General features: G+C 30.7%; 2 protein-coding genes across 6 annotated transcripts in view; one reads left to right on the plus strand and one right to left on the minus strand.

Moving 5' to 3' along the window:
• LOC139511391 (uncharacterized) overlaps nucleotides 1-4,818 on the minus strand; it is a 28,325-nt gene extending 23,507 nt beyond the window's left edge. For 2 of the 3 annotated variants that reach the window (XM_071298090.1, XM_071298088.1), the window contains exon 1: nucleotides 3,475-4,818. In XM_071298090.1, the coding sequence (XP_071154191.1) occupies nucleotides 3,475-4,409 (935 nt within the window). In that variant the 5' untranslated portion in view covers nucleotides 4,410-4,818. The remainder of the gene's footprint in view (nucleotides 1-3,474) is intronic. The other variant, XM_071298089.1, reaches the window with a different exon arrangement.
• Nucleotides 4,819-5,003: 185 nt separating this feature from the next.
• On the plus strand, nucleotides 5,004-23,319 carry LOC139511392 (phosphatidylinositol polyphosphate 5-phosphatase type IV-like). Of its 3 annotated transcripts, none has more exons than XM_071298092.1 (11): nucleotides 5,004-5,131; nucleotides 9,473-10,760; nucleotides 12,865-12,988; nucleotides 13,113-13,210; nucleotides 14,667-14,791; nucleotides 15,569-15,688; nucleotides 16,304-16,390; nucleotides 17,047-17,217; nucleotides 17,523-17,638; nucleotides 18,587-18,770; nucleotides 20,817-23,319. In XM_071298092.1, the coding sequence occupies exons 2-11, from the start codon at nucleotides 9,526-9,528 to the stop codon at nucleotides 20,894-20,896; spliced, it is 2,340 nt and encodes a 779-aa protein (XP_071154193.1). In that variant the 5' UTR covers nucleotides 5,004-5,131; nucleotides 9,473-9,525; the 3' UTR covers nucleotides 20,897-23,319. The 3 variants fall into 3 exon arrangements, with proteins under 3 accessions (XP_071154193.1, XP_071154194.1, XP_071154192.1); XM_071298093.1 differs by having other exon boundaries at nucleotides 5,080-5,302; XM_071298091.1 differs by lacking the exon at nucleotides 5,004-5,131 and adding an exon at nucleotides 5,310-5,537.

Raw genomic sequence — 23,319 nt, forward strand, 5'->3', positions numbered from 1 at the left:
AACTATTAGACCACTCGGCCACCAAGGCCCCTTTAAAGAATATTGTATGGCATTTTCAATATCACACACCGTAAAGTAATTCGGATTATAGTCTATAGCGACAAGTCTGAAATATGTGTCTTGTGACATCATGAGACTGAAATCTATGTCCTTTTTTCAAGGTTGATTTTCAAATGGTTTCTGTTGTCAAGGAAAGGAGGGTAAAATACCATACCTAATAATGACTTCACGGTTCAGCTAGCAAGCAAGCTAACCAAAGATATAACCTTTGCCTACACAACCAATGCAATAGGCTGTAAATGCTACCCAATTTGTTTACCATGTCACACAACGATTTCTGTCTCCTTTACATACTGAAGAAAATCTACCCAAAATATTATATTGGTTTCTGAAAACTTTAACTGTATGGATGGGAGATAACTCTTTAAATAAATGAATTTATACCAATGTTTAACACTTTATACTGATTCTAGTTAAGTTTTCATTTCAATGTTTGGGTTCCCAAAAAATATATGCATCCTTCATTGTATCATAACAATTTAGGAAGAAATTGTCTGATGCATTTTCACATTTTTCTTAGGCATTTAATTTGCAAATCTAATAATTGCAACAAACATAGAAGGACATCAATCATTGTCCTATTCTAAATATTAACTTACATATTTGTACATGTTTAATTGTAGATCTACTGTTTGTCTATATTCCATTTACCAGACTACATGTAAATATTCTGTATGAATACATGTAAGTACAAATGCATGCATGGAATGCTAGTCAATGCTAGTACTTTTACTTTTAATATGTGCTGTCATGACTTGCAAATGTTCATGTTAATGTTGAAAGGTATACGTACAGAGTTAAGACTTTTATGTTTGCTCTATAATCATGATAATTTTGAGTTCTACATACACCTATGTATGTCATGTATGTAATTATATGTAGGACGTATGTAATTATATGTATGTGATTTATAAATTTTATCATGTATATATCTCTAGCTTTTTAAAGTAATAAATTAATCAAAACATTATTTGCACCTGAAGAGTCTCTTTGAATAAATTTAAAATATATATATTTATCAATTGAAAGGTTTCTCCCTGGTGTTACATGTAAACGTAAGGGTTTTTATAAGTGCACTTAGAATGTCACACAAAATTTTCAACTACTCTTATTCTCCCACAACTGTAAGCATTCTGAAGTAAGCTTTTAATCCTCTTATTTGCTTATAGATTCTTTTGTGTGAGAATTTGATTAAATAGATGAAAAATGGACTCTATCTGTCAAATCAAAAATAGATCAAGGTGAAAATTATTTAAACGCTTGTCATTTACTGAACATAATGCTTTATTACAATGTATGATTTATAGCGCATATATATGTATATATCATATATATATATATATGTACAGTGAATCATAATAATCTGGATTAAAAACAACCATGCCCTTATTCTGAATAATCCTATTTTGTATGAAGCTTTTGGAAAATTTTCATTTCATAATTACATCTTTGCAAAGGAAATAACAACAATGTTCTATTCTTTTAACAAACTATTTTTAAAACAAATATTAATAAATCACCTGTATCTATATTTTTGTAAATATAGAATACAATCATGACAATGTAGTTATTTCTAGCTTTTTTTTTCTTTCTCAGAAAACAGTCTGTAATTGCTCTGATTTTAAATATATATATACATGTACAGTGTATACGCATTTATTTTTACATTTATCATGTACATGTATATTACAGTATATATATATGGAGTAAAATTATATTGTTCTATGAATGATTAAACAGGCAAATTATATATAATTAGGGATCTGAAACTTTAATATGCATACATGTATATACAGATGTAAATCTTCATTTTTTAAACTTTATATAATTCTGTACAAGAATACTTTAAATAAAGGACTTTTATTTAATGTATGTAAATGCTTTGTAAGATTTTTCAGGGGCATCAAATTAACCATATATTTGAAAAAGCAAGTAAACCTATTCTGTAATTGATAACAATGACATCTGACAGTGGGTCATTCTTGCTTTTTATCAGATATCCACATCAAATGTTACTTTTTAAATGGATAAACTTGTCAATTTTCTTTAACATGTTTACCTTTCGTTTCTTGTATGCATGCTATTTTAGAAATTTGAGAATCTTTAAAGGTGAAAATAAAAATTGTAAAGGCTTTCAAAATTCAAATTGTAGATTTTCAGAATTGAATGACAAGTTTTTCCAATACACTTCTTTCATCAATTGTTAAATAGTTCTGATCGAAATCTATATGAAAAAGTTTTATCTGAATACTTCCTTAAGAATATATGTTAAACTGCTCAATGATACAAACCTATAATAAAAACATGAAAAGCAATAACCAAATGATCATTTTTTAAATCAATAGTTGTTCAAAAACTAATTTATATTTTCTCATAGTCATATACATACATTTTGTACTACAATATTACTGAGGGGGAGGACAGGGGATACCCTTCTCCCTTCTCCCACCTCTCTTCTCCTTTCTCCTACCCCTCTTCTCCTTACTTTTTTTTTTTAATTTACCGGAAAAAAGAGAGATATTTTATTTTTTCATATTTTATTTTTTTCTCCAACTTTTTCTCCTTTCTCCCAGCCTTCCTCTCCTTTCTCCTACCCCCTTTCTCCTTTCTCCCACCCTCTTTCTCCTTTCTCCTACTCCCTTTCTCCCTGTCTCCCTTACCCCTGTCCTCCCCCTCATTACTGTACAATGTACATTTGTACCTTGGCTGGTTTTTGAGACAGTTATATGTGTACATGTACAAATGTATGTAGAAAATGTCCAACAAGTCCTTCAAACATCAATTCAGAATTTAAAAAAATCATGTAAAGTAAAAGTGACAAACACATCATTTTCAACATGTTCAATACACAAAATATATGTACATGTATGTGTACATGAATGTCTTAAATACAATTTGTATCTAAAAACTGAATGTCATTTGATTTTTGATTTTTTTCTCAAAGACATACATGTACGTATACGTTCATGACATTCATTTGTAACTGAATATTTGAGGTAAATTAATGTTAAATTTTAAATGTATGATTATCATGATTATAGCTGAAGTTTTCACAATTAATATGCATGTAACAAGCCTTTAATTTTTGTCATTTTGAATTTGAAAGGAGAGTTAAAATGTAGAAGGACCAGAAACAAATTCCTTAATACATACATCATGTACATGTTATCTAGCAACAACCTGTAAAATAACATTGTATAAAGAATTTTTGTGGAAAAAAACTTGTATTGGGGTCAGTGGCCCAGTACATGTAGCTATAATATCATGGCGAACTTAAACAGTTTTGTACAGACTTGGCAATTTACTACCAACAGCTTTCTGATTACTGAGAACAACTTTTACTACCCATGAAGGACTTACAATGTACAATCTGTCTATTTTTACTAGCAAGATTCAATGTATTTATATACTTACACAGTAACTGTTTGAATGTTTTTATTGTGACCATTTGGTAGAGATGGCACAGTAACTTTGGTAGGTGCTTTTCCAGCTGATCTTTTTCCAGATGCTACTCTTGGTGTTTTAAATGAATCTCTTTCATGCTCACTTGAATTGTCGGATTCTGATTTCCATGCAATATTGTGCATCAATGCTTCCTTGGAAAGTTTATACTTATAGGCTAAACTAGCCACATCTTTGTGTTGGTGATGATTGTGTTTAGTGCAAGTATGAGAACTTGATGAATGAGGAATGGGGTTAGAATTAGATTGAGAACATTTACAAGCACCATTTGAGAGGGAGGTAGTTTCTCTACGTGTGTAACTAAAGGCTGCAGTAATGAGAGGCTGTGATGTTGAAACAGTATATGGTTGATTGCAATGGCTGCATATATTCTGACCAGAATTCTGTGAATAAATATTTCCTGATGCAGTGGTATTGTTTTGTGCACTTGTTATTGTTGCAGTATTTTGAACTGCTATTTTTCGGGGTTCATTGGATTCTTTTTGGGCTACTGTTTTAATTCCACTTAACTGAGAATTTTCTTCCCTATATTGTTCAATATATGATTGATGGTAAGGATAATGTTTGAACACGAAACTATTTTGAATCAAGTTTTTTAATCGTGTTTGTTCTCTCCATGAGTAAGTAATAGGTTGTGGAGTTGGCTTCTCCTTTTCCAGTTTGCGTAGAACACATTTTGAACTGCTAAACCATCCTGTCACATCCTCATTCCTGGTCACTTTAATAGTTTTTGGCACTTTTAATTCAGTGTTTCCTTTTGATTCAACCATGTAATCAGTCAGCCACAACTGATCATCAATTTCCAGCAATTTATTTTGAATCTGTCTATCCAAAAATATATTGAGATCATGATTTGAAGGGGATTTTGCTCCTCTAGCAGAGTTCATGGTTACTCAACTCACAGTTTTAAGTTTAATTTAAATATGATTTCTACTTTGTCATGACATTTCCTTTCATTCATCTCAAGTGTAAACCTAAATTGAAATAAAATAACAAGCAGTTTATCAATAACTTCCTTTTATCCATATATCCAATTGGAAAAGGTTGCTGCAGTCTCCTGACACATGTGCCCTTTCCTCCATTTTCAAACAATGATTGTTGGCATGAACATCCCTCTTGGCTGTTACTTTTTGTTTAACCTCCAAATTTAATTAATTATTTGTCAATTCTAGATTTCAAACACAATTTGCATTACGGAATAATTTAATCGTTTCCTCTTAAAAGATTGTTTTTAACAGAAGTCCAAAAGATTAATTAAAATGTAATTATCTTAAAACGAAAATAAGAGGGAGTGAATAGAACAGCATCGTAAATGTTTTGTTATGATTTGCAACATTAAAAAACTACGTATTTCATCATGAAATGTACAAAAAATGCAGTATTTACACTTTTGAGTGCAAAGTTATATCTTATATGCAATATTATTTCATTTCTTTTAACATTAATATTTTTGTACGACATTCCACCAGCAAACGCTTGACAGAATGGACATTTACCTTACCAGCAAACGCAACAGAGATTCTAAGTACCTTGCAAATATTACTGAGGCTGCGCACTGTGGATTGCATTCCAAGATGGTGGCTGCTGATATAAACAAATACACACGCCGGTAAATAAGCGTGTTTTATCACATTAATGCAACTTTTATATGATATTATCAGTTCTCTTACAGCCTTTGCCAATCAACGTTTTCTCTGTCAAATTACTCAGAATCTATAATGGCATATATAAATCTCAGATGCTGATTCTGAATTTATACAGTTGCTATGGTTTACTCGGGGTAAATAATAATCAAGAATAATGATTAACTGTGGTTTCTGAATTAATCATACATCCGCATAACAACTTTAGTTGTTAAGAAAACACACTATCTATGTTCAATAATGCATGAATTTGATATGCAGTAAGTAAAGAAGGTAAACATGTAAACATGGATGTGTTACCCAAATTTCACACACAACTTTTATATTCACATACTGATAATCACTGCTGTAACAGTTTTTCTGTCAATACAAGTAAGTTGATATGAGGCATATACACAGGCACTTGTCTCAGAAAAAATTTCCTATATACCTTATTATAACACAAGGTACTTAACTAGCATTTTAGAAAAATGTCGGGTGGTGACGAAGTTCCGTTATATGCCGCTTTATAGGCTGTTAACCCCACTAAAACTTGTTATATCGTAAATCTAAATTGATTTATCTTTACAATGGTGTATAAAATGCCTACATTTGTTGTCGGAATCATCCGTATCAATCCTACCAAAGTATGTCAATCATAATAATTTTGCAAACCGCTGAAGAATTGGCAATAAACGCGTCACGTCTCCTTGTATATCTCGGTTTCCGATTGGTCAATTCTATGGGAAAGTCTAAATGATTCTCGGAGTTATCTCTGATCTTGTTTCATTTCATACGTAAAGTCAAAAGAGAGTCTGCAAGACATTGACGTCATGGAAAAATTTGTAACTTAGTCTTAAGTCTTTAGTAAGTGTCCCAAATGACACTGTAAACACTTGTGTACGTTTCCTCTTTTGTAGTTTCTTCACATATGTAATGTTCACTCATGTACTTAATTGAAATTGTGGCTGCTGCTTAAAAAATTTTGACTTAATTTTGATATAGATTTATAGTGTTTTTTGCTGTATAGTGTTTTTGAATCTACCAGACTCCGTTAAATAATTTTCCAGATGGCACAATATCTCATTTCGATTGTCTCTATTAATGTCTTCTTCATCGATTCCTAATAAGGTGTCTAAATCCATGTGTATATTTCCTGTAATAAAGTAAATAGATGTTCTCATCCTCTCTCTAGCCTCCTCATAGTTAGAACAATGTAAAAGTTCGTGTTCTACAGTTTCTGGCTCTCCACAGGAACAGTTTTTGTCTGATGATGGTATAATTTTGGATTTATAATCATTTAGATCACAATAACCTGTTCTCAAACTAGTTGTAATTGAAAACGACCATTTGGATGGTAAATCTTTTGGTATTTTCTGACATACTTTTTGATGATAGTTGTAATAATTTCTGCCACGTTGACTTGATTCCCATTGGTTCTGCCATTTTCTTAAAACACTTTCTCTTGCTGCACGTTTTATATCCTGCCTGGTTACTTCTGATGGTTCTTCTATTTTTTCAGCTTCTTTAGCTCCTTTTTTGGCCAGTGAATCAGCAATGTCATTTCCTTGGATATCAGCATGACCAGGTGTCCATTCAAAATTTAATGGAATTCCATTCATCTTTAATACTTTCATGTTTTTCTTAATTTCTCTTATGACTTTGATGTAATTCTCTGATTTCCAGTTTAAAGTTAAAATTCCAATTGAGGTCTGACTATCTGAAAAAAGTGTAATTAGACATACCACAAACAACACTTGTTAGATTTTTTTCATGGTATATTATATAATTTTACTAACTGTATGATAAGTTCTATTCATACGAAAACTAACAGGTTTTTTTTAAAACAATTTTTATAATATATCATTTACTGCGGACGTGTATTGCCAATTCTTCAGCGGTTTGCAAAATTATTACGATTGACATACTTTGGTAGGATTGATACGGATGATTCCGACAACAAATATAGGCATGTTATACACCATTGTAAAGATAAATCAATTTAGATTTACGATATAACAAGTTTTAGTGGGGTTGACAGCCTATAAAGCGGCATATAACGGAACTTCGTCACAACCTGACATTTTTCTAAAATGCAAGTTAAGTACCTTGTGTTATAATAAGGTATAGGAAATTTTTTTCTGAGACAAGTGCCTGTGGGCATATACTCTGAAAATGTGTGATAGTGGTAGTTTACATTTGCATTGAAAATTTCAACACTGAACAGTAAAATCACATCTTTCAGCATGGCTTGGGAAGAACTCTATATTTTGAACATCTGGATAATTAACATGTGCTTCTAGATACATTTGTAACTCAACCTGAGACAAGCTTAAACTCTAAACAATGGATCTATAGATTTTTATATCTAGAAATCTATAATTTAATAAAGTGAAACAATAATTGCCTTTATTTCATAATTTTGTTTTCTGTTTTGCTTTTTATTTTGTTTTTATTTTTCTTCAATTTTTAAATAAGTTGATCTATGAACTCACAAAATGATGATAACAATTTCAAAAAAAAGTATAAAATTATTTAAAATATCTAGGCATTTCGCTTTTTTCTTATCTCAAATAGAACAATAAAAAAAATATATATTATTACATTGGTTGCAATGAATACATTGATTTCCCAGTTAGATAAAAACCGATAATTTCACATGTGAAATAAACGCGGTTATTTCACTCTCTGACGTCATACAACAATAGGCGTTGTCAAGACGTCGTTAACGTCGGATCAAAACAAATTGTCAATGCGTAGGAAAAAGATATAGTTCCTTACATTTTCTACATTAATTTTATAAAAAAAAGCCATTTGCCAATGTAATAAAAAGAATAACTAATCGCCGTATTTGAATATCAAAAATAAGACAACTTGTGACCGAACGCCGCTATGGACTAAAGTCCTGCTGCGCACTCGTTTAATCCATGCGTCGTTCGGTCACGCGTTGTCTTATTTTTGATATTCAAATACGGCGATTAGTTATACTATAAATAATTAACACCAACAGCAAAAGCAAATTAATCATTATCATTCATCAGGCAAACAAAAAAGAGCTTACCAAACTATCTTAGACCAAAAATGAGAATATTGTTGCAGAGTTTGGGATCAACACACTTTTGCAAAAATAAATAGCCTGGAACAACTGCAAAGAAGAGCTGCAACAGATATCATAACTCCAGCAGTGTACATGCTAAATGATTTAAACTGACCTAGCTTAATTGTAAGAACACTGATTAAAAATAGTCTTATACAAAGAAAAACCAATACCATCCCAAGATGTTATCATATTAGAAGCCAATCTAAAAGTAAAAAAAACAAAATAAACTGTCAATAAACAAACTTGCATGTTTTTCACAAGCAAATTTTCTTACAATGTGTTTGCAATTTTTTTTATTAGTTTTCATGTGTGAAGAAGTTTCCTGAAATTGATAAAAGCTAGGTGGATCTGTTTATTTCTTTTTTTAGCTCACCTTCAGTCTGCACGGTTAGCCACTAGTCCGATGCCCCAGACTAGTAAAATTTTATTCGGACTAGTAAGTTTTTGCAAAATTTTGTTTGGACCAATAAGAAAAATGTCAGGATATTGGTCTTCGGACACGTAGTTGAAAAAGTTTTTGGTGCAGACTGCACCTTTCCTAAAAGGAAATGTGAGCTTTTGCCATCACTTGGCGTCCGTCGTCGTAAACTATTTCAAAGATCTTCTCCTCTGAAACTACTGAACAAATTCAAACCAAACTTCATCTGATTGATTCCTAGGGTATCTAGAATAAAGTTTGTGTTTTAATTCCCATTTCATCAAAAAACATGGCCGCCATGGCTAAAAATAGAACATAGGGGTAAAATGCAGTTTTTGGCTTATAACTCAAAGAGTCTGACCATTGAATAGAAGTCTTTAAAATTTGATAGATAAGACCAAGTTTTTTTAATTTGTTGGTTTATGATTTTTTACATGAAAAAGTCAGGTCGGTTAAAAAAAGGAGAAAACAAATCTTTCAAGACAGAACAGTGTATTTCCACTTACTAACACTATGTTTGGTACACTATTTTGTCATCATTTCTTAAATTTTAGTTCCATGGAATATTATTGCTCAGCTGTTATAAACACAAAATGCATGCCATTGTCATACAATTTCAGCATACGAGGGTTACATGTATGTCTACAAGCAAAGACAAATTAAATCATTTGAAAAAAAACCCTGGCCTAAACATTGATTTGACTTGATAATGACCAGTGACAAATATGTCATGCACATTCAAGACAATTAAAATTTGAACTACATGTATGAATAAACAGAAATTTTAATTTAAAAAAATATGTGTTTTAGATGATGTTTGTGACAAATGCTACCAGAAGTTGATATGGCAAAAAGAATGTACCATGGAAAGCCATGATGTCATAGAAAAGGAGAAAACAGAAACAAAACCTCCAGCCAGCAAATCAAAGAAAATAAAAAAGAAAAGTGCCATTGCAAAACTAACTGAAAAAAGAAGAATATCAGAATCTGGAAGTGAATTTGGATCAGCAGCATCATTACGATCAAACACTAGTAAAATATTGCCAGATAAAAATTTACAAGCAGAAAATATCAATCTTGATAAAAAGGGAGATAAATTAAAATTAGAGGCAGATAAGAAAGATATTGAAATTTCTAATTTGAAAAAGGGAGATAAACCTTCAAAATTAAAAGTTGAAATAAAAGACAATTTGTTACAAAATTTGAATACTGATACCACAAAGGAAACTGTTAAAGATAAACTAGATAGCTCAACATTACTTATAACACCAAAGGGAGATAATCAGACTAGTTTGAATACTAATGCTTCTTCAGTAAAAAGTGATTCTTTAAATAAAACACCTATACCTAAACCAAGAAATTATAAGGTCTCAAGCGATGCATCAGATATCTCTCCTCCTAATTATATGGACATAGACACAGATAGTGATGAAAAAGATAAAAAAGTAGATGATGAAGATATTATAAGTAATAAAGCTCCATCCGATGCAACTGTGAGACGATTTAGAGCTTTAAAAGTTGCTAATCAACGTTCAGGATCTCTCGAATCTTTGAAAAATAGTCCATTTGTGCCAAAACCTCCAGAGACACCTAAATCTGGGAGGAGCCATTCTAAATTTTTATCAAAAGGTGAAAAGCGTAACAGAGAGACACATTCATCCGGGGAAGAAGCTAATAGTTCTAAGTCTAAAAAACAGGAAGATATGACTGAAACAATGTCTACTGATGATGTCTTTGTAGAAGACACAAAAACAGGTTCTACATCTGACCTAAAATATCAAAACGATGTTCAAATGAGTCCAGGCAGAGATAGTAAGATGGGGTCAGAAGTTGACATTGCTCAAATTACCGAAAACTACAAACATGTGTTACAGAATGATAATGATTCAATAACATTTGGAAAACTGCCTCCCGTCTCACCAAAGACTCATCCACCTCCGCTCCCTGGTGATATATCTTCCAGATCATTACGTACAATGTATAAAGCTGATGCTTCCTTTAAAAGAATAGACAAAACAAGCTTTGACACTGTATCAAATCGTTCATCTACATCATCAGCTATCATTGCACCTATTTCTATAAAAGAAGCTAGAGCGAGGTAGGTTATTATGAAGTATTAATGTAACATAAAGGAAGCACATGCAGTGCTCTTCCCACATATTCCATTCACATTTATAGAATTGCGGGTAAAACAACGAATTATTAATTTCATTCCCTAATAATGATATTGTTTGGTTGAGATAGTCCTTTGTAAATTTGAACAATCCTGGATACATGTATCTTTATGACATGCAGATGCTAGAAAACATGGTAAATAATTAATGTTTCAAGTACATTTTTTAAAATTTAGAAATCTGTTGATTTTATATGGCCCCACTGCTAGGTTAAGGGGGCGTTCTAAGTGTTTAACCTATATTTACACTTGTCCATTCAAACATCACAATTGCAAAATTGGTTTCAATTCTCTTTGTTTAGTTTGCCTCAGATAAATGTTATAAAAGTTGTGCACAAAACACAGATAAAGTTCCAATTTTGGTTGTGTCACTTTTACTGTTCTTTAGTTATGTCCCTTTATAAGGTGATATGCAAAAGGGGTATCATCTGTAGCCATGACATTCTCCCTATTTTTTCCTGTGGTGAGTTGTTATGTACATTTTGCACTCAATGTGATATGTAGTTGGATTTATTTATAGACTTTTAGAAAAGTGGGCTCTAATGTTTTATTTAAATACTAATTTAAGTAAAAGTGACTGGTTTCCCTTGTTTTTTTGTTCAAAAATATGTCAAAAAGCATGTTTTTTGGTAGGATAATAAAGTATTTTGTGGTAATGATGAGAGTTGAATAAAAAAAAACTGAAATCAAGAGTTGTTTATAATGGACTGCTACCAAAATTATTTATGTAATCATAAATACTGCAGTATACATGTACTGTTATGTGTACATAAAATCAATAAATAAGGCAGGTAAACATGATATAGCCATATAGGTATTGTATTTAAATATATATATATATTTGGGTTCAAGATTAGACTTAAAGATAAGCTTTTAAAAAGTTATAATTAGTTGGTTTAAACCTAAATGTTGTGGACATAATATAAAATCAATGATACAATATATCACTAATTTGGAATAATCTATTCTTCTTTAATGTTTTTTTTCTTCAAGTTTACTATTTTGATAAGAATGTTTATATGCTTGTAAATTTTATGTACACGTATGTGTTAGATTTTAAAGGTGCAACCATTACATTAGTGGAACATTTGGAATATATGTCTTTTCTCTTTGACATGGAAACATAACACATACCACAGGACACCAAAGGTCAAAAACCAGACTGATCTTATGAAATACAAATACGGACATGACTTCAACGTAGAATGTTACAATATTTAAACTATGAGATGCAGGAACAGGGAAATTTATTAATGCTTTGATGCTAAATCAAAATTAACATGTCTTAAAATACTTGTGTTCTGTGAAAGAAATAATTCATAAGTTGTGGAAAATTATGTGTCTTGTTTAAGTTTAGTCCAAATGAATCCCATTCTTACTTCCAGTGTTAGATGGTAAGACTTTATGTTTCATTCTATACAAAAAACAAACATGTATGATGATGAGCTCACACAAAGATCTGATTAAAAGTGTGTATATTAGTCAATATAAATAAATGGTAATATTGGAAGAATCAATGGAATAGCAACCCAAACACACAAGAAAAAAAATTAAACAATTAAAAATGAGTAGGCACTAACATTATTTAGTGTAATCCAAGAGATTCCTCCCTTATGCCTGGTTTGGTACCAAGATATTCCTCCCTTATGCCTGGTTTGGTACCAAGAGATTCCTCCCTTATGCCTGGTTTGGTACCAAGAGATTCCTCCCTTATGCCTGGTTTGGTACCAAGAGATTCCTCCCTTATGCCTGGTTTGGTACCAAGAAACCTCCCTTATGCCTGGTTTGGTACCAAGAGATTCCTCCCTTATGCCTGGTTTGGTACCAAGAAACCTTCCTTATGCCTGGTTTGGTATCAAGAAACCTCCCTTATGCCTGGTTTGGTACCTGCCAAAGATATCTTTGACAATATTCCTCATTTAAACTGTATATACAGGAATTATACAGTACTTTTTGTTATAAGGTACGAACATTTCATCTTATCCTCTTCACCATTTTCAAGATTTTATACAGTGTGATTTTATTTCAGGAGTGGGACAGGAGGCAATGCTTCTGTATCTTCAGTGTTACTGAGTTCTGAAGAATTAGAAAGATATTTTCCTGATAAAAGATTAAAGATTTGGGTAGGATGTTGGAATATGGGGGAACTGAAGGTAAGATTATTATTTTTCTACCTAACATTATGTAATTGTACACAATGTATATGTTTATTGGTCTATACCAAATTAGAAACTGGTAAATATGTTCCAGGGTTACATATAATATTTTACATTACAGGAATGCAGCACATCTTTACAAGATTTTGTATTACCAGAAGCTAGTGAATATGTACAAGATATGTATGTTATAGGAACTCAGGAAAATAGTATGCATAAGTAAGTACCATACAAATGGGTGTAAATGCTAAAAGAACAGGAATGTTTTATGAGCACACATTGTATATTATACAATTATGGCCCGTTGAAAAGGTGAATATCCAAAATTGTCAACACGAGAAGGTTATTTCAATGAGGGCGCAGCCTGAAGTGAAATAACTTTTAAGGGTTGACAATTTTGGATATTCATCGATTCTAAGGGGCCACAATTGTTTAAATATACTGAACTAACAGTTGAAAGGCCTTTCGAACACTTCCTATATTTTTTTAACTTTACATTTATAACAAAGTCATAGACAAGCTGAGGTTTAAAAATACATTTGTGTTCTAGAACTTCTCGAATGTACAACAAAGTTAGAATCTTTTTGTAAAAGATTGATGGCCCTGAAAAGGACCGTTACTCTATAAGAGCTATCATCAGCTGCTGGCACTCTATTCATGTCCAACGCCTTATTTCCTCGTCTCTTGGTGGTCTTCCAAAAGGATATTCACCGGTGAATAATAGGGTTATTCAATGCTGGTGGAAATTTTTAGGGTAATTCATCCTTCCTTGCAATTGAATGAAAAACAACTGAATTATTCCATGTCACGTGATAACTTTTCACCCAATAAAATTGATTAAGATATATGTAAAGTATAATAATATTTAATGTCATTGGTACGGTTTCAAACCCATACATTTATGACACTCTTATCACTTTGATTTCCATTATCCAGCCAACTATCCATATACAACCAGAAGTATTTCATAATTTTCAGAGTGAAACATAATTCTTAAAAGACATTTATAGATTATAGTTGATCATCTCAACAAGATTGATTATCTTGCTTGAGCCGGAACGACAAAAGTGAGAAAAGCAATCGAGTTGAGATAACCAAAGATGATCTGTTTATTGCTATATTACCTATGACGACGTCAATTTCACTAGCAACGCCACAGGCCACCTTTGTTTAGCAATATTTTTTCATATTACTCTGCTGAGAAAGGAAATTATCAAAGGCAAGTTTCATAGAATTGCGATAATATCATATATTTAACAGCTGTCATATTCCTGACTTGTTACAGACATTTTCTTATGTAGAAAGTGATGGATTAAACCTGGTTTTATAGCTAGCTAAACCTCTCACTTGTATGACAGTTGCATAAAATTACTTTATATTGACAATGATGTGTGAACAAAACAAATAGACATCCTAGGTAAAAATGTCAAAAATAGTGGTACAGCAGTCAACATTGTGTTTAAATCTTAAAAACAAACAAATATGTCAACAAGGAAAACAAAAAGGCACATAGACAAAGCACATAAGCAAAAATGAAAGACAAGAATACGAAAACAATGCACAATAACATAATGACGGGATACATGTATTAGTACCTGGCCATGTCAAATGGATATTACATGTACCAGAAATAGACTAAAATGTTAAATTAATAATTGTGTAATTATTATTTCAGAAAGGAATGGGAGATTCAGATCCAAGCTACATTAGGAATGTCACATGTCTTATTCCATTCTGCTACCCACGGTGCCCTTCATCTTGCCATATTTATACGCAGAGATCTTATTTGGTTTTGTTCTGGTAAGCTGAATTAATACATGTTTTATGAAGTCGGAAGTATTATGAAGAAAGCTAAAAATTGAATTTTACGTAGATTTTCAGGATGATAACGTTATAAACATCATTATTGGTGCAAAGCATTGAAATGGAAACAGAAGCTTATTTTACAACAGTTGCATCTATCCATTTTGTGATACTTGAAACTCAATGCTTACATCGGTTTCTTTAATTTTATTATAAATGTCAGTTTTAAAACTTTTATAAACACAAAGTAAATATTGTTGCTGACTCAAACTAATCAAAAAGAAGATGTGACATGAGTGCCAATGAGACAACTCTCCATCCAAGTAACAATGTATTAAAATTTAGCAGTTAATCTTCATAACAAACGAGAAACAGAAACACCTTTAAACCACACTGACTTAATAGGACTGGTGCAGTAAAATTCAGCATGCTTGAATGTTTTAACAGGCGACAACCTTCATCCTAACCTGAGACAGTAGTTTAATATTACAACATAAAAAGACACACAATAAAACTGTCTGATATTATCATATTTACATTATTTAACACTTAAATAATGTTAGCAAAATTTAGTATTCTGTTTAAACCACAAGAAAAGAATGTTGGTTGTTTTAAAAATATATATTGATTATAGTGTCGCCACTACATTTGTGTAGTCTAGTAGAATATATTTTCATTTTATATAGAGCAAGATACAGAGTAGCAATAAAAATGTTAACGATGGTGAAAATGAGTAGTTTTGTAAATGTTGTGATTTCTTTTTTATCTTTTCAGTGCCAGATGAAGATCAAGTAACAACTAGGGCTGTTACCATGGTGAAGACCAAGGGAGCAGTTGCTATAGCATTTTCATTTTTTGGAACTTCCTTTGTTTTTCTTAATTGTCATTTTACTTGTGAGTATTGTGAACAAAAAATACAAAATTTGTTATATGAAAATTGTATTAATCATTATTGTGGATTCATCTATTTTCATGGATTCCAACTTTATTAGACCGCAGAAGAATTCTTTTTCATGGATATTTGTTTTAAGGGTTTTCTGCCTACAAGGCTATAAAAAGAATAAGCTTGAATGTTGATGCAAATAGTTTCTCCATCTCGGATTATGAAGGTTAAATGGGTTGAAAGTATATTTCTCATTTAAACATCTTTTTTGTTGAACAAAACATTGTTACAAATTTTGGTCGCTATATAATGCCTATGTTTCTTATAGCAATGGTTTCTAACCTTTACTGGCAATATTAAAACATAAGAAATGTTTGGATCAAAAGTCAATAAAAGTATTAAATTAATACACAAACTTTGCATTGTTCAGATTTATATTTTTGTACACAAAAAATATCAACATTTTAAAACATTGCACAAACGAACAAACCCTCATTTTTATGAGTTCAATGATATTGGGATACAGTCCATGTAACTGACTTTACTGCAATTGAGTGACAAATTCTCTCACATTATTTTTTTTTAACTATAACTTAATAAATACAAATATGAATTGATATTTTCAGCTGATGATGGAAAGTTGAAAGATAGAGTTAGTGACTTTCAACGAATAAATTCTACGCTAAAACTTCCAAAGAACCCTACTCAACAAGGTAAATACTGTCAAATGTACATGTATACTGGTATTGTCTTTTCTTAAGAAATTAATTTAAAGAAATCTGTATCACAATTTGATAAACTACATGCATGAAAAATATCAAAATAACTGTTTTGGAATTAGATATAAATACATGCATATGATAAAATTAACGAAGAGGCCATGAAATAATGAACTAACAATTTCAAATAAAACCTTTTAGAATATAATGCATTCTGAGTAATACCTTCTTAAGTATTTTCATTTCAATGTTGTGATATGAAATAACTCATTATCTTTCAGACTTTTGAATGAAAAAGAAACCAAAATATTTTATTATGTGACATTCTCTCTACACATGGCTAGATTTTTACAAGACAATTAAAGCAAATGTTATGATTTGAATAGATTTCCATAAAAAAAAAATTGCACACACTGTTCTAGTTTGGCTTCCTCATCTGGATGAAGACCTGCCATTAAGTGACATCGTCCATATGATGATGTTTGCATGCAGACGCTGTTGTACTGATCCCAACACTGCATAGATTTCTATGTCATCATGTGACATAAGTGTGGAAATTAAATCAGACACAGTAGAACAGACTATCTTGGAACTTAAGTATTAATAAAACATACAATAGTAATCAAAGATGATATTAATTTCCATTTTAGGCGATATTTCAGCAAATTTTGACAGTGTGTTTTGGTTAGGTGATTTGAACTTCCGTATTGATAAAGGTCGACGTACAGTGGAAGACATTGTCAAGGCCATTATTGAACAAGATCATCCTAACTTTGAAGATTTATTACACACGGATGAATTACTAAATTGTTTACTTCAAGGTAAAAATTCTGGGAAAACTCGGTCATTGTGAAAGCTTGGTTAAGGTAGCACAATACAAAGATTTTTAAAATTCCAATCTCCAACCTTGAAAATGCTGTTACTTTCCTAAAACTGCATATAAATTAATAAAAGAGGTATAGATAACAGATAAATGAATGCAATATTTTTGTTATACAACCATTATGTAATCAATTATTATGCAATTAATGGCAAAATCTTGGTCAGTTCACTTGAATGAATTTAGCTCTATCATCTCTATAAATTGTATTTCACATGGAAGTAAAGATTTTTTTGTGTCTTTCAGAAAAAGTGTTTCAAGGATACCAAGAAGGGAGAATTAATTTTAAACCAACATATAAATTTGATTTGGAAACAGATAATTATGATACCTCAGCTAAACTTAGAATTCCATCATATACAGTAAGTATAGATCTTAAGTTACCTTCAGGGGAGATAACTCAGATATTTTGATCCCCAAGGTACCATAGCATGTGTCTGTCTCTTAATCTGTCTGTTTGTTCATCCCATGTCAAGATTAAGTTTTGGTTGAAGGTAGTTTACATAGAAGTTGTTGTCACATCAACTTGGAACCTTGTATTCTTGTTCATCATGATGACAACTTTAAAGAATATATCAAATTTAGTGATTTGACTCAAATTCAGGGTTTACTGAACATGGGAAAATGATTACTTGAAAACTATACATTTCAGGTTAAAGTTTTTGTTTAGCTTAGTTTACCACAAAATTGTAGTCACATCTTATTCAAACTAGTATGCATATTCATTTTGAATTAAAACTTCTGAGTGAAATGAAAATTGCCCAGATAAAGTATAACTTATTATAGCAATATAGCATCACAATACCCTGATGCTTGAAAGATCATATTACCCTGATGCTTAAAGATCGCAATACCCTGATGCTTAATTCTTAAAGACATTTGCAGAAGTCTTAAACTGAAATTAGGTAAAATGTTCTAATTTTGAAATTATTCTATCCAAAAGTAAATAGGTCAATTTATGATATTCTTAAAGACATGTTATACAAAAAATAACATTAAAATGATTCATCAGTTGTTAAAAATGTTAGAATTGTTGCTTAAAATCTTACTTAAATTATGACAAGGGAAGTAACTATACACAAACTTGAAAAAAATTGCACAGACATGAAAGGGAGATAATTACAGTTTGATGCCCTGAGTTTTCTATTTTTCTATATTTTATCAGTCATGCACTTATGATATGAAAAATTTGTCACTGATCTTGAACTCTTTACAAGAAATAAATTAACTTTTTGTCATTGAAGATAGTGAAAATTAATCTGATACTTTTTAGTTAAGAATATACATTTCATTGTTCATAATATTTTCAGGACAGAGTTTTATTTCATTCTAAGAAGAAGAATGGTATATCATGTACACACTATGATGCAGTTATGAATGTTAAGAAATCTGACCACCGTCCAGTTTATGGTTTGTATGATGTCATACTGAAAGCTGGAAGGGACGGAATACAAATGTCAGCAGGACAGTTTGACAGAGAAGTTTATGTTGAAGGTATTTTACATCTCTGTTTTAATTCCTACTTCATGGTGAAAAAACTTTGTTTTAAAGTTTTTAGTTCTATTAACTGGAGAAAACATATCAAAGTATTACAGCTTTTCTATAAAAACATGCAAAGCAAACCTTTGATCAACTTGCTTGCTATGTTTGTTTGGATGTTTGTAAATAAAAGGTAGGTAATCTGTTTCAGTCTGTTTACTATACAGTCAAACCTGTGAAAACCGGACCCTGAGTAAACCGGTTTCCTGTCAATTCCGGCCGAAAATTAAAGTCCCATTTTCCTCCCTTAATATTCTTTGCAAAAATATCCCTTGTAAACCGCACCCTGTCTATTCCGAATTCCGATCTAATTATCTAGTCCCAATACAGTAAATTACTTTAATTATTACCTGTCAAAACGGGTTTGGCCTTTTATCATAACGGTATTGATTGATGTCAATCAACTGATCAAGAGCGTGTGTTGTGGTTTTTTACACAAAGGGTTTCTTCAGGGTATAAAATTAGCAAGGTAACAAAAAGTGAATTAAAAGTAAAGTGAACTGTTTTTACAACCATTAAAAAGATTTTCCTTAGAATATGTTAGTTTAAACAAATATTAATATGGAGACTTGAAGTACGCCAATAAAAGAGGAAAATTGATTTTGAAAACAATGTGAACTGAACACACCATTGCCAAAAGAGGTCTCGTGAATGAATCTACATTGAAACAAAAGTAAGATCTTATTCAGGAATCTGATAAAGGAAAAAAACGTTCTTGGTTCATTTCACTGTTCACTGGATCGATTAATCATTGAATGAGACGAAGGAATTATGTTTTCATGATTCTAGGTAACCCTTTGTGAACCTCGATGAAAATGTTGATATTGAAGAAGACCCGGATGTAAACATTCCACTTTCGGAGTCGACAGAGATCCGACCACTTTTGAAACGAAATAACTGCTATGGAAAATTAATCTTCAATGCCTACGGAGGAAACTTATGATGGACAGAAAAACAACTCGTGTTTATCAATTCAAACAACGCGGAGATTCCGACGTAAACAAAATCTGCGAAAGTGAAAATGAAGCGGACGAGCCAGAAACTTTAACTTCATATGAGTATTTCTTCACAAACATTAAATGTATGAATCATTTTTCAAATTCCAAAGATGATGGATTTCTTAACTTTCTCATACCAATGAGAGCAATGATTGAAGATGTTTCGTTCGTAGAAAAATGGTAAAAAGCAGGGACATGTCCAAATATATATTGTGTTCAAATCATCGGCACTCTAGGTTAAATAAAATAAGTTTCAGAATTTTCTATTATTCAATACACTAATTTATAATATGTCAGTAATCTACTGTACTATACAAGCTTATTATTTGTTAATTGCATGAAATATGCAGTTCTGTAAAATATCTGACGTCATGAACCACTGACTTCCTGTCAATCTGAAAACCTGAATAAACCGACCCACTGCCTAAACCGGCCCTTTTTGACGTCCCAGAGGTGGCCGGTTTACACAGGTTTTACTGTATACTGGAATATGATTGGACAATAAACATTAACTTCATTTCTTGTCAATTTTAATTGTTCAATCAAATCCCAGTATATATAAAACAGACTGAAACTCAGCCTACCTATTGTTTGCAAACATCCAAGCAAACATAGCAGGCAAGTTGATCAAAGGTTTGCTTTGCATGCTTTTATAGAAGAGCTGTGAATCTTACTAAGGCACCTAGAAATAAAATCACATTTACAACATATTTTTCAAGAAAAAAAGAAATAAGTCAACTTATTTTTTACCACTGCCTATTGAAAAATCATTTAAAATTTTATTTTGTTGACAATTTGAAAACATGAAATCCAAGTTTTTAAGAAAAACAAAACCATGGATTTCAATAAATTTATTGTCAAATATTCATCTAAATATCATCCATGTTTTTTATTAAATGTTCTTAAATTGTTGTATGTCATAAAAATCTACATTTGTCATACAATTTCTGTATCTGTATCTGTATAATACTGACAATTTATTAACTTTAAAATGATATTTCAGCTGCTAAGAGGAGAAGCTTTATACCTGAGGAGACAACAAAGAAGGACCAGAAATCTAGTGGAGTTTGTTCTGTACAGTGATATAAAAGTGCTATAATATACCTAGACTGTGGTCTTGGTGAGATCAGGGCTGGACAGAATATCAAATACCACTAAATGGTGGACAGATAGGAAGAACTTCTATGAAGATGAAATTTGGCTGTGACTAGACAAGAAAGGGGACGATTTAGATTAAACAATTTTATCTAAGAACAAAAGAACATTTTATATATAAAACTGTTTTTAGTTAGTTTCACAGCTTTATCTGCAATGATGGTAATACTCAAGCTCATCATTTATAAACAACAAGCTGTTTGAAAAAAATATGACTTGAAGTGTTTTTTTAAAAGATGCCATGTGAACAATGCTTTTATTACAGTCATGTTAGTTATTTAAAAAGGCTGGTAGTATAACACAGACATCGAATATCTATTTTATGTACTACCTGTGTAATTTTTAACTGTTTTAATATTGATCATAATCTTTAAGAAAATAATGGTAATGTCACCAAACGTTCATATAAACCAATTTCTATACCTACAGATGTTCAAAATTGTTATTATCATTAATTCAGTGTCCTAAACATTTTTGTTTCATGTGAAGGATGGGTTGTATGCTCCAATTATATTGTTCATCTGTCTGTATTTCAATTCATTCTCTCCTCTGTTTATATGTAAATTTGGATTAAAATTAATGAATTGTGTGTAGTCTCATAGACATGTTTTTACAAACTGTCTAGTCTACAAATGGTTTTTCAGTTTCAAAAAAGATTTTACTCGTTTATTTTTAACATTTGTATTTTGGTATATTAACGATTTTGACACAACTTGTATGTCTTATCATGAACATAAGATGATTTGAAAAATAAGTAACAATTTTAAAAAACAAAATAAGTTTTAAAAGTAATTAATAATTATATTATATTATCATTGGGCAAACAACTTTGTATCTTTAAGTTAAAGATATTGTCTCAGGAAATAAGACAACTAAGTTTGTGTTCTTCATACTATAGTGATACTTTATTGTGTAAACATGTTTATGGCTGTCATTTTTTAGTTAGTGTCTGCTTCCATTTGTATACAACTTTATAAACATTCCATTGTTTATCTGTTTCTCAAGTACAACTTCATAAAAGATTCACACAAATTTTGTTGCCAAATATTTATATTTTGGAGTTTTTTTTAGGGTTATATCTTACATGGAGTTGTATCTTGTTATTAGTATGTGGTAGAACAGTTTAGTTTTATGTTTCTATATCTATAAATACCAATTCAGAAATGGTATGGCATTATGAAAATATGTTATAAATTCACTGATTGGTCAAGGAATCATTTTACAAAGACACTGAGACTAAACAACTTTTTGAAGCTAAATTCTGAATTATTCCATTTAAAATAAACAAAGAATATACAACTGATATTTTGTTTTATCATTTAAATAATTGTGCCAAGCTTTGGAACAGAAAAGTAATTTTTCTTTAACTATATCTTTTTATTCATCCTGTATTTATGAAGAACACTTTTTCCTCAAAGCAAAAAAAAATTGGTTCCAATGAAAAAGTATGAATCCATAATATTTAGACTTAAATTTAGATTAGTTTATATTATTTATTTTCTATTTATTTATTTATATTTATTTAAGGGAAACAACACATTTAAAAAAAGTAATTTGAATAACTTTTTTGTTATGAATATTGAGTTCATTTAAATCATGTTCTAGTCATAATCTGTGGCACCTCTATTGGAAATAGATTAGCTAAATGAATTAAATAATAAAAAATATTTTGTTTTTAGTGATCTGTCCTAAAATAATATGGAAATTTAGAACTGTTAAACTATATGGAATTTAAAGATGTTTCCCCGTCTCATCTCTGTTTAAAACTAACAAGCTTTTCAAAGGACTGTTATAAATTGATAGTGTATAAATAAAGGAGCCAAAAAAAGAAAAAAAATGAAGCGTCTGTTTTTGAGATATAAGCCTTTGAAAAGTGGGCAGGAAAGCATTCTCTCTAGACTTTTCATACATTTAACATTGGCATCCTGTTTTGTTAAAAAAATGTGAAAAATAAAAAGAATTTTATAAGATTTTCAAATATGGCTTTTTAAACTATATGTAATAAAATTATGAAAAGAAAGTAGGGTTAGTGACAAATTTTTATAATGGCACTACATGGATAAAAACAGAGATTTCAGAATATCTTTAAAAAAATTAAAAAAATCTGAAGAGGAGCAAATATCTTTAAGCGATGAAAATTTCAATTTTATGTCATGTTAAAGTGATATTTTAAAATGATTTTTTAAAATTCAAAATGTAAAAGTACATTTTTTTTATTTTGGTTATATGTTACAGTGTTGAGTTAGTAGATGAATGTTTGATAGTATGGAAAGAGGCAGCAAAAGAATATTGCATTTATCTTGCATTCTTCATGTATATGATAAGCTTACATTAAAGTTATATAAAAGGAA

Source organism: Mytilus edulis, chromosome 2 (genome assembly GCF_963676685.1).
Source record: "Mytilus edulis chromosome 2, xbMytEdul2.2, whole genome shotgun sequence".
Taxonomy (NCBI): domain Eukaryota; kingdom Metazoa; phylum Mollusca; class Bivalvia; order Mytilida; family Mytilidae; genus Mytilus; species Mytilus edulis.